Below are 22,977 nucleotides of genomic sequence, written 5' to 3' on the forward strand. Positions count from 1 at the left end.
GAGACCAACACTTCGAAGAATGGGAGCGCAAGAATAGAAGTAAAGGTCCCTAGATTTCATCATGACAATTGACTCTGTGTGACTGTAAAATTATATTTTTGTTATTCTTCACACAGCATGTGTGATAAAATGAGTAGGTTATAGTGAATTGTCACGGTGTATTCAACTACACATGAAGATTTAGTAGCAGAATGAGGACTTCTTATAAAGGGCAGTGGTGTTGTGTCCTGATATTTTGTCCATAGTGGTTTTTCTCTTGAGGAGGAGTATCCTTGATTTGCCCTGAATCTTGCTTATTTGGGCCTGTAATGTAGAGGAAAGGGGTTAAATTCATAGAGGTGTGCATTCCCAAATGTGATGATGGAGAAACACAGCATGCTGTTTTCTGAGATGCAACCAGTATTCCCAGGAAGAAGATCGAGAACTTGGATTGGAAGCGATTATAACCAACTACAAAATGCTCTTTATAGCACTAGAAATTTATTCTGATAACAGATCTTTTAAAGAAGTATTTCTGATTAGTATAGAAATAAGATGAAAGCAGAGAATTATGTTATGAAATAATTTGTTCTTCTGATATGTTGTGTTACGGGGGATAGACTTCTTTCACATATGAGATAATGGAAGAATTAGTCTTTGGTGTCATTTTAAAAATTCACATATAGGAGGAAAAAAATGGCATTTTAAATAATAGCTTAGTTAAAATTTTATTTCTAAAGTCAAAAGTTCATTTTCATTATTTCTGAGGCAGGACTTCAAGTAAAGCATTGTAATGGTTACAGGAAAGGTAATATTTTCTCTGCATTATTTTGTAAACCCATTCCTGAATTCTGAAATCTGTGCATAAATCTGCTACTATCCGTTGAGGTACATTTTGTGCATAATAAACATCAACACTGATTTATTTGTATTCAAAACCTAGATCTTGTAAAACAGGTCTGGCCATCATCTAGGCTTCATGATGGATACAAAACCAAAAAAACAAATGAAAAGTGTATATAACATAGTTCCTTTATCTAGAAGTTTATTATCCTGGGGATTTTGATATTTTTCCTGAAACTTATATAAAACAGAAACAAAGACCATTTCCTAATTAGAATTATGAGTAATTTTATAATGTCATATTATATTCTTCAACTAAAAAGTTTACCGCTATTTAAAAGTTTACTGTCATCATTTTCAGATTTCTGCCAAAGAACTTCTTTTTGGTCACTCAGCTTCAGTGATGTGTTTGGCAAGAGCGAGAGACTTCTCTAAACAGCCCTTTGTAGTTAGTGCTGCTGAAAATGGGTAAGTAAGATATGTGAGACTGTGTACCCCTCTCCATTCTGTGTCCATTACAAAAGCACTCTAATGGGATACAGAAATCTAGAGCTGAAGGAAACTTTAGTGATTAACATGTTCCTTTTACATATAAGAAAAGTCAGATCTTGAATGGTTGATTAAGACTTGTGTGACAGTCCCCAGGAAAGTAATCAATATTATAACTCCCAATCTTTGAACATCCCAACGTGCTTATCAGACCTTGTGGCAGCTTCACTATGTAAAGGATGCTGGAAAATGCTGCTTAGTATAGAATTCAAAATGGAAAAGTCTGAGCACTTGTCTTTTTTTTCATGCAGTAACTCCCTTTGAGCTATTAAGCAAACCCATGCAAGCTTTCATAGTTTTGTAAAATAATTCAGCAGTTACAATCTTTATGTTGTACACTTGCTTGATATTATTTTAAAACAAACAGAGGAGAGGACTCACTTGTTAGTGGGGGTGTGGAAGTGAGAAGGAGAAGGAACATAGTGATTGGGTGCAGTTTCATGGAGGGAGGTTTATTCAAATGAAATAAGACTTAGCTGTAGGAAAAAGCCCTACTTATGGAAGAGCTACTATGAACTTCTGTGCCGAAGAGATATTTGGCAAAGTATACTCCAGAATGCAGAATCCATTCAGCATGAGTTAGTGAACGAGGGATTAGGTTGCTGGTTGAAAGAAGAGAATTCCCTCCTTTTAAAATTTTAACCCAAGGAGAAATTCTATGGCTTTGAATTCTGAGGCACAAAAGAACAGTGAGGAATCAAGTGTTTAATTTTAGAAATGGAATAGTTTAACAAAAAGGCTAGTGGTACAGACAGCAAAGAGATACCTGTGTTCTCATAGATTATAGCAAAGCCATAACTGTTATTCTTAGAGAGACGGGACTTTGAATAAGGCTCAAATGAAATGTCTTAGTACATTCTTTTTAAACAATCACCTTCCTTTTGTACACTAGGGCTGCCACACAAGCTGAGATATTTATTCCCGATCTAGAGAATTTGGGGATGGTGAATTTTTCTGACACTACTTGCAGAACTGAGAAAGTTAATAGCTGAGTGAGAAACATCTGAAAACTACCTGTGTTCCACCTTGAAGTTTTTGTCCATGGTAGCCTAGCTTCAGGAAAGAAACTAGGGGTTAATGGACGTATTCTTGATAATAGATGAATTCAGCTGTATAAGTCCTGTAACCATGATTGCTAAAGAACTAGAGAATCTGGTTGGTCTTCATTTTCTAAGATGATTTGAATTTTCTAGAACTCTGTTTCTTTGGGGTCTGACACCCTACATCTACGAGATTCTTCTAAAGCAATTTATACTTTAGCCATTGCATATTTAGCAAATCCTAATTCAGTTTACTTAAACTTATTAAAATTGCTAGGCTGGACCAATCATTCTCCAAATAACAATGTTTTTTGTTTTGTTTTTTTTTTTAGCTTTTAAAAGTTCCAGGAAGTGACTGTGGGCTTAGCATTTCTGCCTCCAAAATGATCAGATTCATGCTGATCATGACTACTTCCCGACTTAGTTTGTTTGTTTTTTTTCACTTAGTATTATTTCATCTGTAGACATAAATCCTAATATTCAGGAATCCCATTGAATTTTATGATAAATAAATTCTAAGATATAGGAAGTAAATACCTGGACCCTGATGTTGAAATGGTGGAATGCCAAAGAAAAAGAGATCCTGAAGTACACAGTGAGAAAAAGCAGATTACTTATAAAGGAATGTTAATTAAACGGAGAGCTAACTTCTTAACAATAAAATGAGAACTAGATAGCAGTGAAATATCTTCAAAAAGTGGAGAGGAAATATGTATCAACTTGAAATTATATCTCTAGCAAAAACACCTTCAAAAAATTAGGGCAAAATAGTAACACTTAAGACAAATACTGAGAGTGTTCACTGCCAACAGACCCTCTATAAGTAATGAAAATCTAAATTATATTTTTCAGTAAGAACAATGATTTCAGAAGGAAGCTCTGATGGAACAAAGAATACTGAACAAAACTCAGCAAAGTTTTAGAAAATTTAAATAAACACAGATTACATTACAATAATGTTCATATGTACCTCCCATCCATCTCCCCCATATATACACAAAATCCTAATCAACAACTGTATATAATAAATATAATGATCAGACTCCATATGCTCTGGTGTTACAAAGGTGGGTAAAGATATTGATTAACCTTAGACTTTAAACTAGATATACATGCTGACATTTCCAGGGTAGCTGCTAAAAGAACAAACAAAAAAAAATAAAAATGAAAAAAGATAGAATATATAACTTCCAATTTAAAAAAAGAAAAAAATGTTCTTTAATCCTAAGACAACAACAATAAATGAGACAAAGAGCACAGCATAAGATAATTGAAATAAATCTGAATAAACCAGTAACTCAATTAAGTAAAGGGACTAAGCCCATCAGTAAAATTGTAAAACAATTTAAAAGACAAAAACAGCATATGGATATATAAAAGTTAAAAAGAAATGGATTGAAAGAGATTTATCAGGGAAATACTGCTGAAAATGTTAATATAGCTATATCAGCATATTATATTTGTAAATATATTTAGTTAATAAAACCTTAAGACAAAAAGGCTTTACATTGATAGAGTTATTACTTATTAATAAAACTTCCAACCATCAGCAAGAGATGATACTAGAGAGACAGGCATGCAGACAGTCTTCTAAGATAGTGTTCATCAAATCTGAGCCTTTCTCAGGACCACTTATGGATTTCTGAGCCCCATTCTCAGAGGTACAGATTCAGTAGATCTGGACTGAGGTTCAAGAACTTGCATCTCTAATATGTTCCTGGACGGTGCTAATGCTGCTATTTCAGAGGAATATATTTGGAATGGTGGGTACCCCATATCTGGGGCTGTGAGAGAAAGTGTGAGGTTAAGAATGACTTGGAAAACTCACTGGTGATGATATTCATTAAGAATGAAAACACAGGAGGGAAGATAGTAGGCCTCATTCTAAAAACAAGGGGTGTGAAGTCCTGCAAGTCATCCAGGTAGAAACATGCAATTGCTAGTTGCCTGTGGAAATCTAGAGTCCAGTGAAGAGACCTTGGCTTCCAATGTCATGTTGATGGTACTTGAAACCATGGGAATAGATAACTTATCTAGAGAGAGTATGAAATATGAGAATATAAGAAAGCCTAAGACACAAATCAAAGGAAAACCAACATTGAAGAAGTGGGCATAAGAAAATAGGAGCCTGAGAATGCCAAAGAAAACCCAAAAGTATTATTGAAAACAAAAGTGAATTTGAAGAATATAATGGATTTTTAATTCAAGATTGCAAACCAAGCATTCATATTTATCTCCTTTCCCTCTAGATGCTTCATTAAAATGTGAGCAACGATAACAGCGTTGTAAGCACACAAATATGAACATAGGAATAGAGCCAAGAGAAACCAGTGTATTTTTGAGACACAGAAAGTGAATGAAAGAGTAGTGACTGATTTATGTATTCATTGAGTGAATTTTTTTTCACTTTCATGCATTGGAGAAGGAAATGGCAACCCACTCCAGTGTTCTTGCCTGGAGAATCCCAGGGACGGGAGAGCCTGATGGGCTGGCGTATGGGGTCGCACAGAGTTGGACACAACTGACGTGACTTAGCAGCAGCAGCAGCAGCAGCAGGTGGGGATGTGGAGTTGAATAAGAAAAAAAGGCCCTTTGCAAAGGAATTTTTAGTGGGAATTTAATAATATTCTAATTATGTGTGTTATAGATTTTTTTCCAGTGTGTTTTTCGTTTCACTGAAATTTAAAAATTTTTGTAAATTGTTAAACTACATTTTTACAGTCGAAGGTGATTTAATCTATGTATAAAGTTTGGGAGCAGTATTTGAAAACAAAAAGAATGTCCATTCTAATAGTTAATTTTCATGTCTTATTAGATATGTAACTGAGCAGTTCCAGCTCAATGCCAATGCTACTTTCGATGTACAATAAATTGGCTTTTCTTTCTTTAATAGAATTGATTGGCAAAGGGTTAATTTTTACTATAAGATGTTTTTGTATTTTTTTTCCAATTTAAGGTAGACTATAACATGATAAGCAAACAAACAGGGAAAGCATTAGAATCCAAGAGAGTTTAGAAACATTAGTATCACTGAGAGAGCTTTTATTGATATCCAGGCTTCAACCTTGGAAACTGTGATTTTATTAGCCTGGATTGATGTCTGTGTTGGGTCTCAGACATCAGTATTTTTAAAAAGCTCCCTGATAATTCCAATGTAGAGTCAGAATTTAGAGCCACTGGTTTAGAGTTAGAGTTATCTAGAAACAAGTTAACTGACCAAAAACTTTGCAAAACCCTGCATGCCAGGACTCCAACACAGAGCCACGAGATTACAATCTCTGAGGAAACTTTTAAAAAATATTCACAGGTGATGCTTGATGAATAGCTAGAGTTGAGAACCACACTGATGAACTTAAATTATTTTGTAGAGCTAAAATTTTATATTGATGGCTGCTTAAGGTTCCATTTCTTTATATATATATATATATATATATATATATATATATATATGTAAAACTTTTGAGATATGATTTCAGTTTCTACCTTTTCCCCAGTCTTATTTTTCACACACACACATATACTCACTTTCCCCCTGTTTTATTGAGGTGCATGCCTTTCCAGGTTACCTCAAATTATTTCTGGCCTACAGTTTGATATAAACAAAGAGAAATAAAACCACTACATATATCTAGTTCTATATCTAGGATATGACTTTTCACCTTCAACGCTAATGACATTTTGGGCCACTGAAGAATTCTTTGTCGTGTCTGAGCATTGTAGCACATTTCGCAGCATCCCTAGCCTTCCCCACTAGATGCCAGTATCGTGTTCCTAGTTGTGACAACCAAAAATGTCTCTAAACATTGTCAAATGTCCTTTGTGGGGCAGAATCAGCTCAGGTTGAGAACCATTGATTTCAAGATTGATTCTCAGTGTTTGGCCAGAAAAAAACTCAAAGTCTGCAAACACCAAATGCATACAGCACTTACTGTTTTTGGTCCATATCATTTGCTTCTTAATAGCAGCTCTCCATTTAAGCCAATAAAGCTTTCACCTTTCTTCCATGGAAAATTTTGCTTATGTGTTGAAAGTGTTGAAACTGAAGAATATTACCAAACAACTCTGAAATAGCCGTTCTGGTTTTTGTGAACTGAAATCATACAGATTTAAACTGCTTTACACTGGATGTATTTGTAACTGGATTTCAAAACCGTATCTGTATCTTCATAACATATATGTAATCAAGGCAGAGTTTTCGAAAAAATGAGAATTTTCTTACTATTTAGTGACAAGGGTGATTTCAGGATTTCAGAAGAGAAGGAATTAAGCGTATCAATGACAGACCAAATGTGGCCTCTTGGTGGCACTGTTTATTTTTACAAAAATATACCTGAGCTCCAGAGATGCAACACGATGTATTATGCTTTTCAGAATATGTAGTTTTAAGCTCAGTAAAATAAAGCATTTTCAATACTTTGCAGTTTCCATAGAAAGACTGCCGTCCTGTCACTCTCCCAGGCTGGTTAGCGGCATCCCCACAATTGGTTGGAAGTCAGGTTGGCACTCAAATATGGCTTGTAGGCTGGTGGCAGGGTATAATTACCAAACAAAAAGACACAGATACAGTATGTCATCCCTGCTAATGACCACAACATTTTCTTGCCTAGTAATCTGTAGCGAAAAGCCACATAAACGATCAGGCTGCATTTAAGTGCAGCACTAAAGAAAAACTTGGTGGCACAAAAATTATTCCAGCCAATTGAGTGGAAATGACAGAGAATAATGCAAAGTTATCTCTGCTAGGGAGATGTGTGTTTGGAATGTCACCAATGGACAGTGCGTGGAGAAGGCCATACTTCCTTACAGACACACTGCAATCTGTGTAAGTATGATCATTTCCTTCAGAACATCTCCAGATTCTACAATGCCTTCAGATCATTTGCTTAGCACGCGTTTAAAGACTTTAGAGGGATTCTTTTCTTGAATTTTTATTTTGTCATTAGAAGTGTCAGTTATCTTCTGTTATTTTGGCATTTTTCTTTCCCCAGAGTAACTACTTAACCATTTTTTCTTAATATTTCTTATATTTCTGTATCTTTCTAACATAGACACATTTGAAAGACAATTTCCTTATTTTTCCTTAGTTACATTTACAAAACATATACTCACAATGACACACACAAAAATTGTTTCCATTTTATCAACAGGCAGTTTTATAAAGCAAAGTTTTTTCCCTTGTTTCCAATTTAAGCCTCTTTTGGGTGCATAGGTTCTGAATTTCTTATTTATGAAATAATAATCACTTTATAATCACTTCCCAGTATTGAAAAGAGGTTTGGACTTTTGGTAGATGGACCCCAAACATATACTTAAAGTAGCTGCATGATTCCAATGGTACTGACACTGTTTTTTACATCGTACACATTGCTTTTAGCATTGATGACTTGCAGTGGATCACTTATGAACTCCTTTCTGGGATCAAAATTTTTGCATTGTGATTGTCAAGGGTAGATTATAAATTTTGATATAAGCCATTCTTAAAACTTATTTGGCACAAGAATTCCTCAAAAGTTCTTCATTTTTATTTCTTCTTAACACATAACAGTATTGCTAGGATGGGAAACCTGTTTTTGTTGTTTAGTTCCACACAGCATTCCAGAATTAATATAATTATGAGCTTTCCATGATTTGGACTAAACTTGCTTCTTCTTAAAAGACCCCTCCTCCTTCTCCAGAAAAAATGATGAAATATAAGCAAGATAAAGTGCAAAATTAACCCTTCAGAAGTATACAATCATTGAACTAAAATAAATTTTGGTTGCTATTCAGCCTAATACCTTAATTGATAGATGATAAAATTAAAATTAACAGAAGTCTTCACCACATCCAAAATTCTGTTAATTGCAGGTGATAATTAAACTTTTGTTTTGAATTCCATTTGCATAGTATTACCACTGCTCAGCCCGGATGACAGAAGGCTGGCTTCTGTGTTGTGGAGAATATCAAGATGTTCTTATAATTGATGCCAAAAGCTTGGTTATTATTCACACCTTCGTGTCATCTCAGTCTCCTGATTGGATCAACTGCATATGCATTGTTCACTCCATGACAATTCAAGGTAATAGTTAGGTATTCTCTAACACTAGGGACAGCGTTTGAAAATATCACCTTCGAATTATTTGTTAAATTATTGGGCAAGAGTTCAGAATGTGTGTTTGTGTTTATCTAAGCCAGATCAAGAGAAACTGAGAACACCCATCCCAGTGGTTCAAATCACTGGAAAGTCAGCAAGAGGTCAAGATGAAGTGGGGAGAGGAGACACAGTGTTGCCATGCCCCAGTTCTGCTTGATACATTCTAAGAGTGACAAGCAGAGGTTTGTTGTGGATTAACCGGACTCTTGGACTTGCTGTGCTGAATTCCTCTAGATAAGAAGAGAATTCAGTTCCTGTAAGGAGGGAAGGCTAGCTCCTTACTTATTTCCAAAACAGGAAGGTGTAATCCGTATTGCCGCCGTGGTGGTTTGCAACATGGATCGGCTTTCAGTGGTGCTCTCCTTTTACATGGAATGACTTTGAAATTTTAAGACAAATTTAGAATGTGACCTAAAATGGTTATTCTTTTATTTTTTAAAAAAAATTTAGTATTTTCTACATATGTAGCCTTGGATAATCCTTAAATGACTATGAAATGATCTTCAGGGCAACCGGTTATAACAGTGATCAGTTTACATGTGGTGTTTGTTGTTTTTACAGAAGATTCTCTCTTGGCCGTATCAGTAGCTGGTGAGCTCAAAGTATGGGATCTTTCTTCATCTATCAACAGCATTCAGGTTGGCTTGTGAATTTATCCTTTATTCTTCCAATTCAAGCATATGTATTGAAATTTTTAAAATTAGAAGTACTTCTGTGTACTTTTCCCTATCTCTTTTCCAAGCTGTGGGCATTGGTAACAATTGGATGGTATCTCTCCTAACCTTTTTTCCATATGTATACACACGTTTTTATCTACACACACATGCACGCATGCACACACACATACACATACACACACGTTGATTTTAATTGAAAAAATCCATCATAGAGGAATATTTCTCTGTCCCTTGCAACAGAAGACTCCCTTTCTTCTGGCTGTGTGTGAGCAGTGGCAGTGGCAGGGCGGTTACTACGAATGACTGAGGGTAACATAGACTGCGAGTCCAGTCTGTTCACCTGCTCTCTGGCATCAGGCTACAAGTTGAGGTGATGAACGAAACAGCAGTCACAGTATTTGTGCTCCTGACAGAATTCTTTCAGCTGCCTCATGCTCTGGGCTATCCTTCAGAATTTCTTAGCTGGGAAATTCCATAGCATGGGAATTGTGTTGGTATCCTGAGACCAACACATACCCAGCAGTATCAGAAACATTAAGAACATAGTATTCTAAGTATTCTGTGCTGATCACCTTTTGTCTTTTCAAAATATTTTGTTCTTCTACTTTAGCAATTAAGATACTTCAAAAGTTTTTAACAAATTGTTTTTACTTTTCATGGTTTTATCTTTCTGCTACATCTAAAAGTCAATGTTATTCATATCTTTACATTTTCAGTATCCTACAGTATATTCCCCAAAAGCATGTTTATTGAATTATTGTATATAATGAATGCTTGAATTCAACTGGGTTTCCTCTTTATGGTTTCCTTTGCAAAGTAGCTTCTTAGTTCAGAAAACTCAAAAGAAAAATTGGCTGCTTTTTTATAATAATAGTGTGATCTACTTCAGGTGTACAGGGGAGGAGCCTTTTCATGCAGTTTGATATAAATTACCTACAACTAGTACTAATGTAATTTTATTCCTTTTGAAGGAAAAGCAAGATGTTTATGAAAAGGAATCCAAATTTCTTGATTCCCTGAACTGCCGAGCAATACGATTTTGCACATATACAGAGAGACTTCTACTGGTGGTATTTTCTAAATGTTGGAAGGTATTATTAAATAACATAATAAACACAAATGCAATTTGATTTTTATCTTGTTTAGTGGAAAAATTAGAAGAATATATTTTAAATATGATACAAACATTTTACAATATTGTTATGACAGCAGTGAATTACTTGTCTTTTATGACCAACTTTTATCAGTTTTCCTTCCCCAAATTGGGTCATTTTGCTTTCCGGGATATTGTATATATAAAGTACATCTTAATTTTATGAATAACAAAATATTATAATAATGAGCATTTATCTCAGATTAAAGAATGATGCCTACACTTTAGTATTAAAAAGAAAGCTAATATTTTCTGTACATACATTGGTCTGACTTTTAGATCTTTTTTCTTTTCCTGCTTTGTCATTAAATTTGTTTTTAGGGATTCCTTTCTTGTGACTATATTCACCAACATCTCCAAGAGGAAATGAAAGCTAAGTTACTATCATTTGACAGCATCCTCTTTTTCTCTGATATTTCATATACTTGGCTCAGTTAACAAAACTACATTGTCTTACTTAAAGGCCTATAATATATTTCTGAAGTAAAATGTAAAGTACATGGCCTAACATGTACTTTAGGATTTCTACTGTATTAACTTTTTTGTGTGTAATAAATTTTTCAAATGTTCATGTTTGACTATCCATATGGAAAAAATGAAATTATATAGGAAATTTGGGATGTTTTGGTCTCTGTGCTTAATGATTTTGGTCTCTGTACTTATGAAGCACTTTCTGGAAGGTTTCTGTCAGATAGATAGTTTATCCACTGAAACCTACCTAGGGTAAATGTGAAAAAATAAGCACTAATGAAGTATTATCTTGGTCTATGAATGCATTGTGGCCTGTTACTAATATTTAATTGGTTGTTGTTTTAACACTGTCATCTAAATAGTCTTGATAAGCATACTTTATCTTTCTCCTTGGTAGATTAGATTAGAAGCTTTTGTTAACAAGCATCATTCATTCTGTATTTTAGGTTTATGATTATTGTGATTTTTCCCTTCTTTGGACTGAAGTTAGTGGGAGTGGGCAGTTCTTTGCTGGTGGAGAAGTGCTTGCTGCTCACAGAATCATCATCTGGACAGAAGATGGTCACAGTTATATCTATCAGCTGCTGAACAGGTGGGCTCAGATGGAAACGGCATACAAAACATTCAGGTAGAAAATGAACTTTGGGAGGTTTATTATGGAAAAATCCCCGCATGCTGCCCATGATCAAAAACCAGAACAAAACAACTTTGGCACTAGAAGATTTACTCTGGGCTTGGTAGGCTTTAGCCTTTGTATAAAACAGCAGGGGATGAAGGAATGAGATTAACCATGTATAACTTGTACAGCTGGTGCTGGGTTTTCAAAAAGTCACTTGTAATTATTAACCCAACAATTTCTAACTAGAGTTTAGAAAACTGAATGGTACCATCCGGCTTTTGAAAGTGGGAGGGGAAAATACTGAATAAAGAACCCCAAAGTTCTAAACTTTGCTTTTTATATTTTGCTATGCAGTGGGCTTTCAAAAAGCATATACCCTGCTGATGGAACACTGCTTAAAGAGACCATTTATCCTCATTTACTGTGCTCTACTTCTGTGCAGGAAAATAAGGTAATGCAAGAAGAGAGTGACTGCATCAAAGCTGTTTCAGATAAGTGTTACTTTGTCTGTAACAGAGTCTGGCTTGAAAAAATTGAATTGAAGCATCACATTAAGTTGTTAATGAGAAAATTAAATCTAACTGTTAATGGTTACTGAAATCTTTGCCTTTAAGAAATCTATTTTTAAGTCTGATTAACTAAACAATACATACTTATTATAGAAAAATGATAAATGTTAAAAAAGGGAGAAATTAAAAGTTCTAATTTTATCACTATAAATATTCACTATAAGTTTTTTATTTTATGTATTTACTTATTTTAATTGGAAAATGTTCAAATATTTGAAAGGCTATAAGAATAGTACATAATCACATACCCTTTACCTAGATTCAATAGTCATCAACATTTGCCATATTTATTTCTTCTCTCTCTCATTCTCTTTCTTTCTCTTGCTGTCTGCATATATACACACACACACACACGCGCGCACACGCACACACACACACGTTTTCCACTAACCCTTTTGATAGATATTTTGATACAAAGTTATTAACATTTTGAAGCATCTACTTTAATTTTTAAATTTCATCAAATGGCTCATATCCTGATTTTTTTTTTTTACTTAACTGTATATTGAGATCATTCTTACATGCATTTAGCTATTCTTCTGTATAAAGTTTCTTGTTAAATAAAATTATGGTTCTTGGCAAAGAGTTGAGGATGTAATTGTGAGCTTTTACTCGACTAAATTATATCTTTGACACTCTATGAAGCCTGAAAATTTAAGCAGCTATTTTACTTTAGTAGTGTCAATGAAAGTTGTTTTTTTTTAACCTACTGGATTTCAGTTCAGTTCAGTCACACAGTCGTGTCTCACTCTTTGCGACCCCATGGACTGTAGCATGCCAGGCCTCCCTGTCCATCACCAACTCCTGGAGTATACTCAAATTCATGTCTATTGAGTTGGTGATGCCATCCAACTATCTCATCCTCTGTCGTCCCCTTCTCCTCCTGCCCTCTATCTTTCCCAGCATCAGGGTCTTTTCAAATGAGTCAGCTCTTTGCATCAAATGGCCAAACTATTGGAGTTTCAGCTTCAGCATCAGGTCTTCCAATGAATATTCAGGACTAATTTCCTTTAAGATGGACTGGTTGGATCTCTTTGCAGTCCAAGGGACTCTCAAGAGTCTTCTCCAACACCACAGTTCAAAAGCATCAATTCTTTGGCACTCAGCCTTCTTTATGGTCCAACTCTCACATCCATACATGACTACTGGAAAAACCATAGCCTTGACTAGATGGACCTTTGTTGGTAAAGTGATATCTCTGCTTTTTAATATGCTGTCTAGGTTTGTCATAACTTTTCTTCCAAGGACCAAGTGTCTTTTAATTTCATGGCTGCAGTCACCATCTGCAGTGATTTTGGAGCCCCCAAAAATATTCCTACTGGATTTAGTCATCAGTTAATTCTCCAAAAGGTATTTCATGGAGAATGGAGGAGTTCTGAATTATTGATGTGTCAGCCAAGGAAGTATGTTACTTTTTACAGTGTCGGTTTGCTTAAGCAGGCAGCATAGTTGTTGCAAATCCTATAGTTCAGTATTATCTCTTTAACATACCTGTGAGGTTTTATTGCAAAAACTTAATTAAGTAGTGTCAACTGAAAATTAAAACTCCAAGTGCCATTAGGGCACAGGCAAACTTTAGAGTTATGGTGTGGAGCCCTGTTTCTAAAGGAATTTGTGGGTTGCAGTAGAGCTTTGTTTTGCTGTTGATCACAAAAGCAGTATTATGGCTTGCTTAAAAAGGCATTTTAAGTTATTTTTTAAAAAGGGCTTTCCCATTCTTCCTTTTTAGTTCCTGAATGCATTTTTACATAGCACTAGGCTATGCTAAGTCACTTCAGTCGTATCCGACTCTGTGTGACCCCATAGACGGCAGCCCACCAGGCTCCCCTGTCCCTGAGATTCTCTAGGCAAGAACACTGGAGTGGGTTGCCATTTCCTTCTTCAGTGCATGAAAGTGAAAAGTGAAAGTGAAGTTGCTCAGTTGTGTCCGACTCTTAGCGACCCCATGGACTGCAGCCTACCAGGCTCCTCCATCCATGGGATTTTCCAGGCAAGAGTACTGGAGTGATGTGCCATTGCCTTCTCCGTTACATAGCACACTTTGCCCTAAAAGCTAGATATGAGAAATGTCCTTTAAGAGCTTCTGCTCTACTGCAGGTATCAATGCTATGCATAACTATGAAGAAAAATAAAAACAATTACAAATTAACTTTAAAAAATACTAATTTTAGAGGAAGCTGCCTTTCTTTATGTCTCAAAAGGTGAAGACACAGATTTGTGAGTCTTCTATTGATATATAATTTTTATTTAGACAACCACAGCTATTTCAATATCTTACAAGTACTTGTTTCAGTATCTTACAAGTACCTGAAAGCTAATGAAAATGAATAGAATAATCTGAAACTAAAAGAAGCTGGTCTACTTAGACTGTTAATTGCCCTTTATCTAGCCACGAAACTAAATTCAGTTTCTCCCTATTCAAAACATCACCAATATTCACTAAATATAAGACTTCTTAGTGCCTCCTACAATTACAAGGTAATAAGGCATTTTTGTGGTGTAGGGAGCTGAGGTTAATGGATACAATGGAATTATGCTCTATAAACATGTTTTTTGGAGTGATGCCATAGAATTGAATCTGCTTGTTTGACAATAGCATGTTCTCATGGGACACCAGGGGCTTATCTGCTGATGGACTTGTAGTAGCAAGAATAAGGACTCATCTTTTATTCCAACAGCTTTATGAGAGCCTCCCTAGCTTCAAATCATAGCTGATGATCATAGAAGACTATAGCAGGGATCCTGACTGCTGAGATGAGGAACTGGGCTTTCCAAGGTCTTAGCTGTGGAGTAAGACTGCAGTGTTGAGGTGGAAGTAGATAGGATAGAAACAGCCTGAAGATTGCAGATAAGGAATTTGGGAGCATGAACTAAGAGTAATGACAATGACAATGATGATAGGTAACTTTTTTTTTTTTTTTTTGAGTCTTTATTATTGTTAAACACACATGGTCTTATGTACATGCATTTCCACCATGACCCCATTTTGAAACTGATGCTCAGAGAGGTTAATTCACAAGATTTGAACCTAGGCAATTTGGTTCCAGAGTCTGGGAATGGACTTTGGAGTGAATTTCTCATTTATTCTGAGAATGGATATTAAGAATAAAAGGTTTCTATTTATTGTGCATGTGTTCTAAGTCGCTTCAATTGTGTCCAACTCTTTGCGATGCTATGGACTGTAGCCCACTAGGCTCCTCTGTCTGTGGGATTCTCCAGGCAAGAATTCTGGAGTAGGTTGCCATACCCTCCTCCATGGGAACTTCCTGACCCAGGGATCAAACCTGTGTCTCTTCTGACTCCTGCATTGGCAGAAGGGTTCTTTACCACTAGCACCACCATTCTAAGTACTTACTGTTATCAACTCATTAATCCTGACAGTATTCTATGTAGTAGGTGCTTTTATTTATTAGCCTTCTTTCACAGTTAGGGGAAAAAGAGATACAGGAAGGTTAAGTAAATTGTCTAAATGAAGTAATTGGCTCTTGTAATAGAGTTTGCTGCTGCTGCTGCTAAGTCACTTCAGTCGTGTCCGACTCTGTGTGACCCCACAGACGGCAGCCCACCAGGCTCCCCCGTCCCTGGGATTCTCCAGGCAAGAACACTGGAGTGGGTTGCCATTTCCTTCTCCAATGCGTGAAAGCGAAAAGTGAAAGTAAGTGGCTCAGTCGTGTTGGACTCTGTGTGACCCCATAGACGGCAGCCCACCAGGCTCCCCCGTCCCTGGGATTCTCCAGGCAAAAACCCTGGAGTGGGTTGCCATTTCCTTCTCCAGTGCATGAAAGTGAAAAGTGAAAGTGAAGTCGCTCAGTCATGTCCAACCCTCAGGGATCCCATGGACTGCAGCCCACCAGGCTCCTCCATCCATGGGATTTTCCAGGCAGGAGTACTGGATTGGGGTGCCATTGCCTTCTCCGGTAATAGAGTTTAGTATGAGCTAAAACCAGGATTTGAATCCAGGTATTTATCCCAAGAGAATTCACTGTTAATGACTATTTTATTACCTCTTGGAGGATAGGCACTTCTTGTGATGAGAATCACATGGTAAGCGGCTCTGAGGGAGTTTTCAGCTGAACTCAAGAGGTAACTACTAGAAAGGAGGAGATATGAGGCATCAAGGAGTGGGTATGAGCAAGTGAGCAGCAGCAGTACAGAAGTGAGGGTATCGGGGATAAGAGCGGTCTGGGGAGAATGGGCTAGTGGGGCAGCACATTTTGCTTTGAGGGGATATGCCACCACCAATTTGAGTAACTGCTCAGCCTCTCTGCAGCTTCATTTTCATATCAAAATCATGAGAAAATTGAGCTAGTCAATTTTAAGGTTCCCAAAGGTTGAGAGAGTTTGAGAGGCCAATAATCAAACTGTACCAACACCATTTCTAACACAAAATTGATGGCCTTGAGAAGTATAAGACTCCAAAGTGCCTTCTGAATCTTAAAAAAAAAAAGATTTAGGGAACTTACTTCATTGAAACTGTTTTTCTTCAATGCTCTTATTTCTTGAGACTTTAGAGGATTACATATCTTGGTCTTGAATTACTTTTTTTATTCTCTTCCCATCTTAGTTTCTTTATCTCTATAAGAGAAATAATAATGTTTATTTACTCTGTAGCTTTGCTGTAAGGATTAAATGTAGTGATATTTTGGCCCTTAATATTCTCTAGAAATACATTATAGAATTTTTTCACTGAAATATCTATCTGAGCCTTCAAACATGTGTTTTCTGACAAGAAACTATCACTTTCTTAGACTTTTTTATTTCTAGCACCAGCACTTGGCTTTCTTTTCAGGGTGCCTTTTATTTGTACATGAAAAGAGGGTTTTGTTTTCATTTTTCTAATCACTTAATCATTTTGACCCGTTGTGCATAATCTCTACATACATGTCTGCTCAAGGAACATCTACACTGCAGTGAGGTACTGGGAAGATTCGAGGCCCATTCACTAGTGAAAGCATATTTGATGCCCAATATTCATTCTGTGTCTCAACAAAATTATATTCATACACATAAATATATAATGTATATATTTATGTAAATTATAGCATGTATTTATACTAATATCATAGTATATATTATATATATATATACATACATACATATATATATATATATATATATATAAGTTATGGATTCATTTTCTTTGGGGCCAGTTGGGGCCTAATTTGAAATCAAATATGTTATATATGAAAAATAGTCAACAAAAATTAGAAAGCACATTAATACCACAAAATTACCATACAAATATTAGTTGTTGCTATTTTAAGTGACAGTTGGAACTGAAGGAGCAGAAAGAAATCAACCTCCTCAGTGCACAGTAGACCACTGTCATTATCACATAGGCTTTTGAGTCGTAATTACTAGACTGAAAAGCCCACTGCTATCGATACCACCTTAGATAAATTAACCTCTTCCGTCTTTGATTATTCATCTGTAAAATGAGGATAGTAATAGTACCAACTTCACAGGATTATTTAACTTGAATACATGCAAAGCCCCTAACAGTATGTGTAATATTCACACAGAACATGTTCAATAAATGTTAGCTATTCTTATTAATGCTCTGAAATCTAGCTGATGACTTTGCTTCTTATTTTATAAAAATGTTTTTTGTTTTGTCTTGAGTAAGAGACTATTTTCCTAAATTTACTTGAAACTTTGAAACAGTGGGAATAAATGGAAATAATTTAGTTCATCCATGAAGCCTTATTCTTTCATTTAAAAGCAGTGGCTGCCATTATATAGACCTTTTTTTGAAAGATTTTTTTTTTACATAACTGTTCACTTTTTTAGTTGGACCAGAGCCTTCCTTTTGTTATGGGCTACATAAATGAAAGGAAAGAACCTTTTTATAAGATACTTTTCTCTGGAGAAGTCTCTGGAAGAATTACTTTGTGGCACATCCCTGATGTTCCTGTGTCCAAGTTTGATGGTTCTCCTAGAGGTAAGACAAATTCTATTTCTAATCACCTGTCTTTTAAGAAATACTTTACAATTAATCTGGTGCTTTTTTTTTCAAGTTAAGTAATAGGAGGCTACAAACAAGAAGACGTTCTCATGCACCACTATGCATTAGATACTAACATAAATATAGGCATAAACATGATGCTTAGAGATCTTATTCAGTAGTGTGGCCACTGTAATTCAAATTAACACCAGCTTACTGTGAGTGATGTTTTATTGAATTGAAATGAATGTTGACAATATGAATACAGGGTAGACTGATAGATCACATTCGTATTTTTGAATTTGTCATTTCCATATCCTGTATTCCTTTTCAACTAATTTCTCTATTCGAAAGAGTTTCTCAGTTCTTTTTCAGTTACTTAAGTCTAAAAATGAATCCACTAATACACATCTATTCTTCTGAGGCTCCTTAAGGGAGAGAGAACCAATAAAAAAGCATTTGGAGCGAAAACAATGCATAGCAGGAGAACTTTCTGCCTATAGCACACTATTAGGATGGCAAAAGAGCCTCTGTGTGCCCCAAGGTATGGTGCCTTGATAATATTTTCTATATCTGTGATGAATTTATAAACCAAATTTTTTCCTTTTGTGTGTTTTCTTCTTAGAGATACCAATAACTACCACTTGGACCCTTCAAGATAATTTTGATAAGCATTCTACCACATCACAAACTATTAGTGACTACTTCTCTGGGTTTAAAGATGAGAATGAAACTGTGGTTGTCACTTCATCAGAGTATGTTCCAAGTCTTGATAAACTAATATGTGGCTGTGAAGATGGGACAATTTTCATTACACAGGCTTTGAATGCTGCCAAAGCAGGACTTCTAGAAGGCGGTTCTTTACTAAAAGGTCTTGAATTTTATTTGACCCTATTTATTTAATTTACCTAAGCTTCAACTAATAAGCTGTACTAAGAAGATTGCTGAAGCTTAAAAAATTGTAGGCATTTGCTAGTAAATTTGTGCATGTTTTAATTCTAAAGTAAAACACATAAAGGTTTTTTAAAAAGTCAAATAGAAGACTATATGATGAGAAATAAATTTCTCTCCTTATTTGATCTTCCAGGAAGATCACCAAAGACAAGTGCTAATAAGTTTCTTTATACCCTTTCTAAAATTTCCTATGCATATATAGGCATATTACAAGATAGCGGTATACATTCTTTTAGTTGTATTATAAAAATGAAACCACAGTCTACATATTTTACTAAAATATTCTTAAATCTTAATAAAATATTTTGGAGCACATTCTTTATGACTTCATTTTAAATGATTAATAATAATTGAATTTTAATTTGAAAAATCTTCTATGATGTGTGTTTAAGATTTTTTCTAGCCTTTGGCTACTATAGACAATGCAAAATTAACTCTCTTTGCACATATATGTGGGTATATATGTAGAATTATTTTCCAGTAGAATTACTAGATCAACCTTTTTGTATATTTTTAAATTTTTAAATATTTGATATGTATTTTTATGCATTTTATGTATATTTTTAAATATTTGAAAATATATCTTAAAATGTTTTCCAAACATTTTATGTTGGAAACATATAATATACACATGTGATATACACATCAATATACATGTGTATCCACTAACACATATATATATATAAAAATGCCTTTTTCCTCAAACCTTAGCCAAACTTCTATTCAACTTTTTAACATTTGCCAATCAGGAAAAAGTGGTATCTTCCTATTTTCATTTTTCATTTTTGTGTCAATGAAATATAAATATGTTTTTATATACCTTTGTGCATTACAACAGCAGAAATCTATTAAGTAAAGACCATTATTCAGAAAGTTGTCTTATGTAAAAGAATGAAATATAGAGGTGACTGAGATTTGGCGTTGTGTAGATAAATTTGTTTGAGGAGGGCATGGCAACCTACTCCAATATTCTTGCCTGGAGTATCCCCGAGGACAGAGAAGCCTGGCGGGCTTCCATGGGGTCACAAAAGAGTCAGATAGAACTTAGCGACTAAACAACAACGACAACAGTGTTCTTATTGCTCTGTGTCTCAATGGCTGATGCTAAAAGTTAGTAAAAAAGCTTAAGACCTTAGCATATTTTATCTCGGCTGATTTATCTTATCCAGAAAAAAAGCAGACACCTACATTAGACTGGTAGCATTTGAATTAATATTCATCTTGGTTTGTTAGTGGATATAGAATACAGAGGTGTCTGATGGAATAGAAGAAGTAATAATGATTCTTTGGGACCCAGTGTAAATAAAAAGAGATTGTGGTCTGTGGTCCTCTCTAATTTTTTTGAGTTTAGCCAATAATGAAGGAAGAAGAAGGGTGGAAACTATCGGGAAGTTTGTGTTCTACTATAGCTATGGTATGAAATACCCAGGTTTTCATACCCAGGTTTTCCTACCAAGTGCCAATGCTAAGAAATTATGTACATTATTTTATTTCACATAGTTGTCTTGTGTGAAGTAAGGGCTATTTTGTCGTACTGTTTCAGATGCAGTACCTGTGGCTTAGAGGGAAAAAGCAAGTTGTCCATGGTGACATATCTAGTAACCAACAGACCCAGAAAAATAAAACCAGATTTGTTTAATAGCAAAGCTATGCTCTTAAACATTATGCTGTGTTTCTTCACACTCACATTCAAGTCACTTAACCCTTCTGAGCCTCAGATGCCTTATCAGTAAAATGAAGTGGTGGAACTAGGTAATCTGTAATATCTTCTGAAGCAAAAATACTTCTGTGAAACTTTGGTTTTCTTTTATACTAGATGTGATTGTGTTGTTTTAAAGGACAGCAGAAATGTTCTGAGATTACTTTTGTAGACACAGAAGGTATGAACTGTCACTCTTTTATGACAGAGTTTGCTATTTCTTGGCACTGGAACTGGTAACTTGCTCACATCCTTGAAGAACTAGTAGACTTTGAACACCCAGCTTCAGTACTCTATCAAAAGCATGACCTAGCTTGTAGTGAGGCACTTGCCTTTTGAAATAATCCAAGGGTTGTTCTCGTCAGGTGGCCGAAGTATTGGAGCTTCCGCTTCAGCATCAGTCCTTCCAATGAATATTCAGGTTTGATTTCCTTTAGGATTAACTGGTTGATCTCCTAGCTATCCAAAGGACTCTCAAAAGTCTTCTCCAGGACCACAGTTCAAAAACATCAATTCTTCAGCCTTCTTTATGGTCCAATGGAAAAGACCCTGATGCTGGGAAGGATTGAGGGCAGGCGGAGAAGGAAGCGACGAAGGATGAGATGGTTAGATAGCATCATGACTCAATGGATGTGAGTTTGGGCAAACTCTGGGAAATGGTGAAGAACAGGGAAGCCTCGTGTGCTGCAGTCCATGGGGCTGCAAAGAGTAGGACACAACTTAGCAATTAAACAACAACAAAGGGTTGTTTATTAATTTTCTTAGTCAACTGCCTACTTCTAATTATGTGCAGTTTTCTTACACTAAAAATTTATAAAAGAAAATCTCAGGACTATTTCTTGAACAAAAGTAACTTTCTTTTATTATTTGGTGTTTGGTTGTTTTCCAGGTTCCCTTCCTCAGAAAGTTCTCAAAGGTCATCACCACAGTGTTACTTCCCTGCTTTACCCACATGGTCTCTCTTCAAAATTAGACCAAAGTTGGCTGGTATCTGGGGACCAAGACTCATGGGTCATCTTGTGGAATATCTTTACTGAAGAAATTTTGCATAAATTCTTTTTGCAAGCTGGCCTGGTAACAAGTCTTTTGATGTCCCCAGAGAATTTCAAAGTAAGTTAAGATGAAGAGTGAAACGTAACACATAAACTTAAGTTATATAACATTGCAGAACATTTAAAAGCTCTAAGGAAAAATATCTTGTAGTTCCACGGAAAAGAAAAAATACCCATAATACAACTGGGTGATTTTTATGAATTTCTTTTCTTATTTGTTATGAATTCTATTATTTTTACAGCTTATACAGATAATGCGGCTCTAAAGCAAAAGTCTCGTCAATTCTTGCCTTTACAAAAGTCAGTTAACTCTCTTTAACTTATACTTACTTACCCTTTTTCCCCTAGTTCTACATCTTAATTTTTAATGAAATTATCTTTTCTTTTTAAATAAAAAGTAATGGACACTGAGGGCTTCCCAGATGGTGCTAGTGGTAAAGAACCCACCACCCAGTGCAGGAATATGAGAGACTCAGGTTCCATCTATGAGTTGGGAACATTCCTAGGAGGAAGGCATGGCAACCCTCTCCAGTATTTTTGCCTGAAGGATTCCATGGACAGAGGAACCTGGTGTGTTACAGTCTATAGGGTCACAAAGAGTCAGACACAAATGAAGCGACTTAGCATGCATGCACTCAATGGACAATCAATGGAAAAATAAATATATAGGAATTGTAAATTCAAATTAACTTTTGCCTTTAACAATTTAATAATAAAAATGATCATTACATTTTCTTTTTCTTAAATAGATTTTTATTTGCTCTTTTGTTTATTTAACAAATATTTTCAACATTGAACTTTCTCAAATTTATGAGCGTCTACCTTATGCTGAGGAAAGGAAATATTTTCAGATATAATCTTCTTATGCAATGTCAGCTTAAATTCAGCCTTCATAAAGCTGATATCTTTGATAAAATATGAACAAACATGTTTTGAGTTCTTTGAGTTTATGTTAATTGACTGACTTGTAAAAATTATTTCTCCACAATAATATTATGAAAAATCAGCTCCAGAGTAAAACCAGAGATAACTTGCACTATATTTTTGTAGTAAGAAAAAAATAAAGCAGTATTTCAGGAACAGAAATGATTAAACAAAATAGTAAAACAAAGTTAAGTAAGCCCTACAACCCCTTCCCCCGCAAAAAAAAAAAACAACTGTCTGGTGGTTTGAGATACCTTGATATGTCTTTTATTCCTGAAGTTCTTCCTTTTTTAAAAAAATATATATTTTCCTTTAGACTCCAGGATAGTAGTCCAAATCAGTTTCAAGAGCTCCAAAGATCAGGACACATT

The 22,977-nt window shown here is 35.3% G+C and overlaps 1 protein-coding gene across 1 annotated transcript in view; it reads left to right on the top strand.

Annotated features, from left to right (window-relative positions):
* Positions 1-22,977, top strand: part of WDR72 (WD repeat domain 72) — a 225,819-nt gene that overhangs the window by 33,407 nt on the left and 169,435 nt on the right. Inside the window, exons 3-12 of the mRNA XM_027553965.1 lie at positions 1,184-1,290; positions 7,155-7,233; positions 8,298-8,469; positions 9,106-9,182; positions 10,193-10,312; positions 11,292-11,437; positions 11,819-11,915; positions 17,824-17,974; positions 18,603-18,848; positions 21,520-21,740. Coding sequence (XP_027409766.1) covers positions 1,184-1,290; positions 7,155-7,233; positions 8,298-8,469; positions 9,106-9,182; positions 10,193-10,312; positions 11,292-11,437; positions 11,819-11,915; positions 17,824-17,974; positions 18,603-18,848; positions 21,520-21,740 — 1,416 coding nt within the window. The remainder of the gene's footprint in view (positions 1-1,183; positions 1,291-7,154; positions 7,234-8,297; positions 8,470-9,105; positions 9,183-10,192; positions 10,313-11,291; positions 11,438-11,818; positions 11,916-17,823; positions 17,975-18,602; positions 18,849-21,519; positions 21,741-22,977) is intronic.

Source organism: Bos indicus x Bos taurus, chromosome 10 (genome assembly GCF_003369695.1).
Source record: "Bos indicus x Bos taurus breed Angus x Brahman F1 hybrid chromosome 10, Bos_hybrid_MaternalHap_v2.0, whole genome shotgun sequence".
Lineage (NCBI taxonomy): Eukaryota > Metazoa > Chordata > Mammalia > Artiodactyla > Bovidae > Bos > Bos indicus x Bos taurus.